This window comes from Neomonachus schauinslandi, chromosome 7 (genome assembly GCF_002201575.2).
Source record: "Neomonachus schauinslandi chromosome 7, ASM220157v2, whole genome shotgun sequence".
In the NCBI taxonomy this organism is placed as follows: domain Eukaryota; kingdom Metazoa; phylum Chordata; class Mammalia; order Carnivora; family Phocidae; genus Neomonachus; species Neomonachus schauinslandi.
Genome location: NC_058409.1, coordinates 80558785 through 80560541, shown reverse-complemented (window position 1 = coordinate 80560541; position 1757 = coordinate 80558785). Strand labels below are relative to the sequence as shown.

The window sequence follows — 1757 nt, the reverse complement described above, 5'->3', positions numbered from 1 at the left end:
GGGGTCCCTGAAGTAAAAGTGTGAGCTCACCTAAGATTGCAGCCTCTCTAAGAAGTTTCTCCAACCACCTTACTCTGAGACTCCAGTAATTTGTCAAACTTACCATTTAGTGTCTTACTCTTTATGGCTTTTGCTCCAGGAAATTCGACTTCAGCTGGGACTCTCCGGACCTGCCTGTCTCTCCAGATTTTGTGGTGGCAGTTTGTTTCGTTGCCTCAGTTTTCCCACAGTTCCAAGAAGTTAATTTTCAATTTGTTCATCTTTTTTCTTAAGGATGGGAGTGATGACTTCCAAGCTCTTTCATGTCGGAGCTGAAACTAGTAGGAGTTCCAATTTTCTATTCTTGTGATACCTTTGTCACTTCAGTAGTAGGACCATGTTGTCCTCATAAAGCAAGTTGGAAAGAATTCCTTCCTCCTCTATTTTCTGAAATATTTTGTGTAAAAATGACATTTTGTCTTCCTTAAATGCTTGGTAGAAACTGTCAGCTAAACTAATCCAGGTTTCTTTTTGAAAAGATTTTTTTTTAATTACAAATTTAGTTTCATTAATGGATATAAAGTTTTTCAGATTTTTCTATTTCTTTTTTTTGTTAGTTTTTTTAAAAAATGAACTGTTTTGTAAGTCCTTCTTTCCCCAAGGAATGTTTCCATTTTATTGTCTAATTTATTGGCATGAAGTTGATTATAATATTCCCTTGTTATCTGAATATTCTGTAGAAATAGCCATTATTTCATCCTGCTATTGCTCATTTTATTCCTTTTTTTTTTTTTTTAAGGGTAGCACTAGGATTTATTGAACTGTGCCTTAGTACAGGAGCTGGGGCTTGCCCATGGTGCTCTTGATGTATAAAGCCCGGACGTTCTGCCAATTCTTCTTGAGCAAGGACACCAGGAAATTGACTGCTAAGTGGATGTTGTACACAAGCTCGTCATCTGTCATCCTCACGTGGCCAACAGCCACTGCCAGACACAGCATCTTCTTCATCTGGAATTTGATGGTGGACCTCACTTCATCTACTTTGGCCACAATGTTTTCATTGTGGGTCAGCAAGGAAGGGAACTTGCCAGCCTTATTCAGGCCTGGGCCCAGGATTCGTGGGATCTGTTTGATCAGAGATTTTGAAGCCAAAAATGCATAATACTTCTTGGCCAGCTTCTTGACTAATTTCTTATTCTTGTTGAGTTTCTTCAGCACCTCAATGTCCATGTGGGGAATATCCACTGCCTTGGCCTCAGCACAGTGCTGCTGATCCCCCAAAACACATACAGAGAACTTGGGGCAGGGAGTGGACTTAAGCCTGACGGTGCCCAAGAAGCGTTTGTCCTTCTGAGGGTCAGAGTTCTTCAGGCTGATCTGCAGCTCCACTGTCTCCAAAAACTTCCGGCGCTTGCGCTGGTTCCCGTGCAGGACTTCCCGCACCGTCTCGTACAGGGTGTCGCGGGAGACTTTGCTGCTCATGGTTCTTCACGCCGCAGTAACCGGAAAAGAGTTTTATTCCTTTTTTAAAATTCATTAGTCTTCATAGAGGATTATCAGGTTTATTAGTCATTTAAAGAACCAAATTTGGGTTTGTTAATTTTCTCTGTCAGTCATAGACTTCTATTCTTTATTGCTTCCTTTTTCTACTTGCTTTGTATATAATTTGTGATTTTTTAAAAAATTTTCTTAAGGTGGAAAGTTAAATACTTCACTTTATAACTTTCTTCTTTTCCAATATTGGCACTTACATCTATAAATTTCCTCTTTAAGAACTG

At 39.6% G+C, this 1757-nt stretch overlaps 1 protein-coding gene across 1 annotated transcript; it reads right to left on the bottom strand.

The window, feature by feature from the left end:
* Positions 1-777: 777 nt before the first annotated feature.
* On the bottom strand, positions 778-1482 carry LOC110588693 (60S ribosomal protein L10a-like). Its single transcript, XM_044916797.1, has one exon. The coding sequence runs from the start codon at positions 1459-1461 to the stop codon at positions 808-810; it is 654 nt and encodes a 217-aa protein (XP_044772732.1). The 5' UTR covers positions 1462-1482; the 3' UTR covers positions 778-807.
* Between the last annotated feature and the right edge of the window lie 275 nt (positions 1483-1757).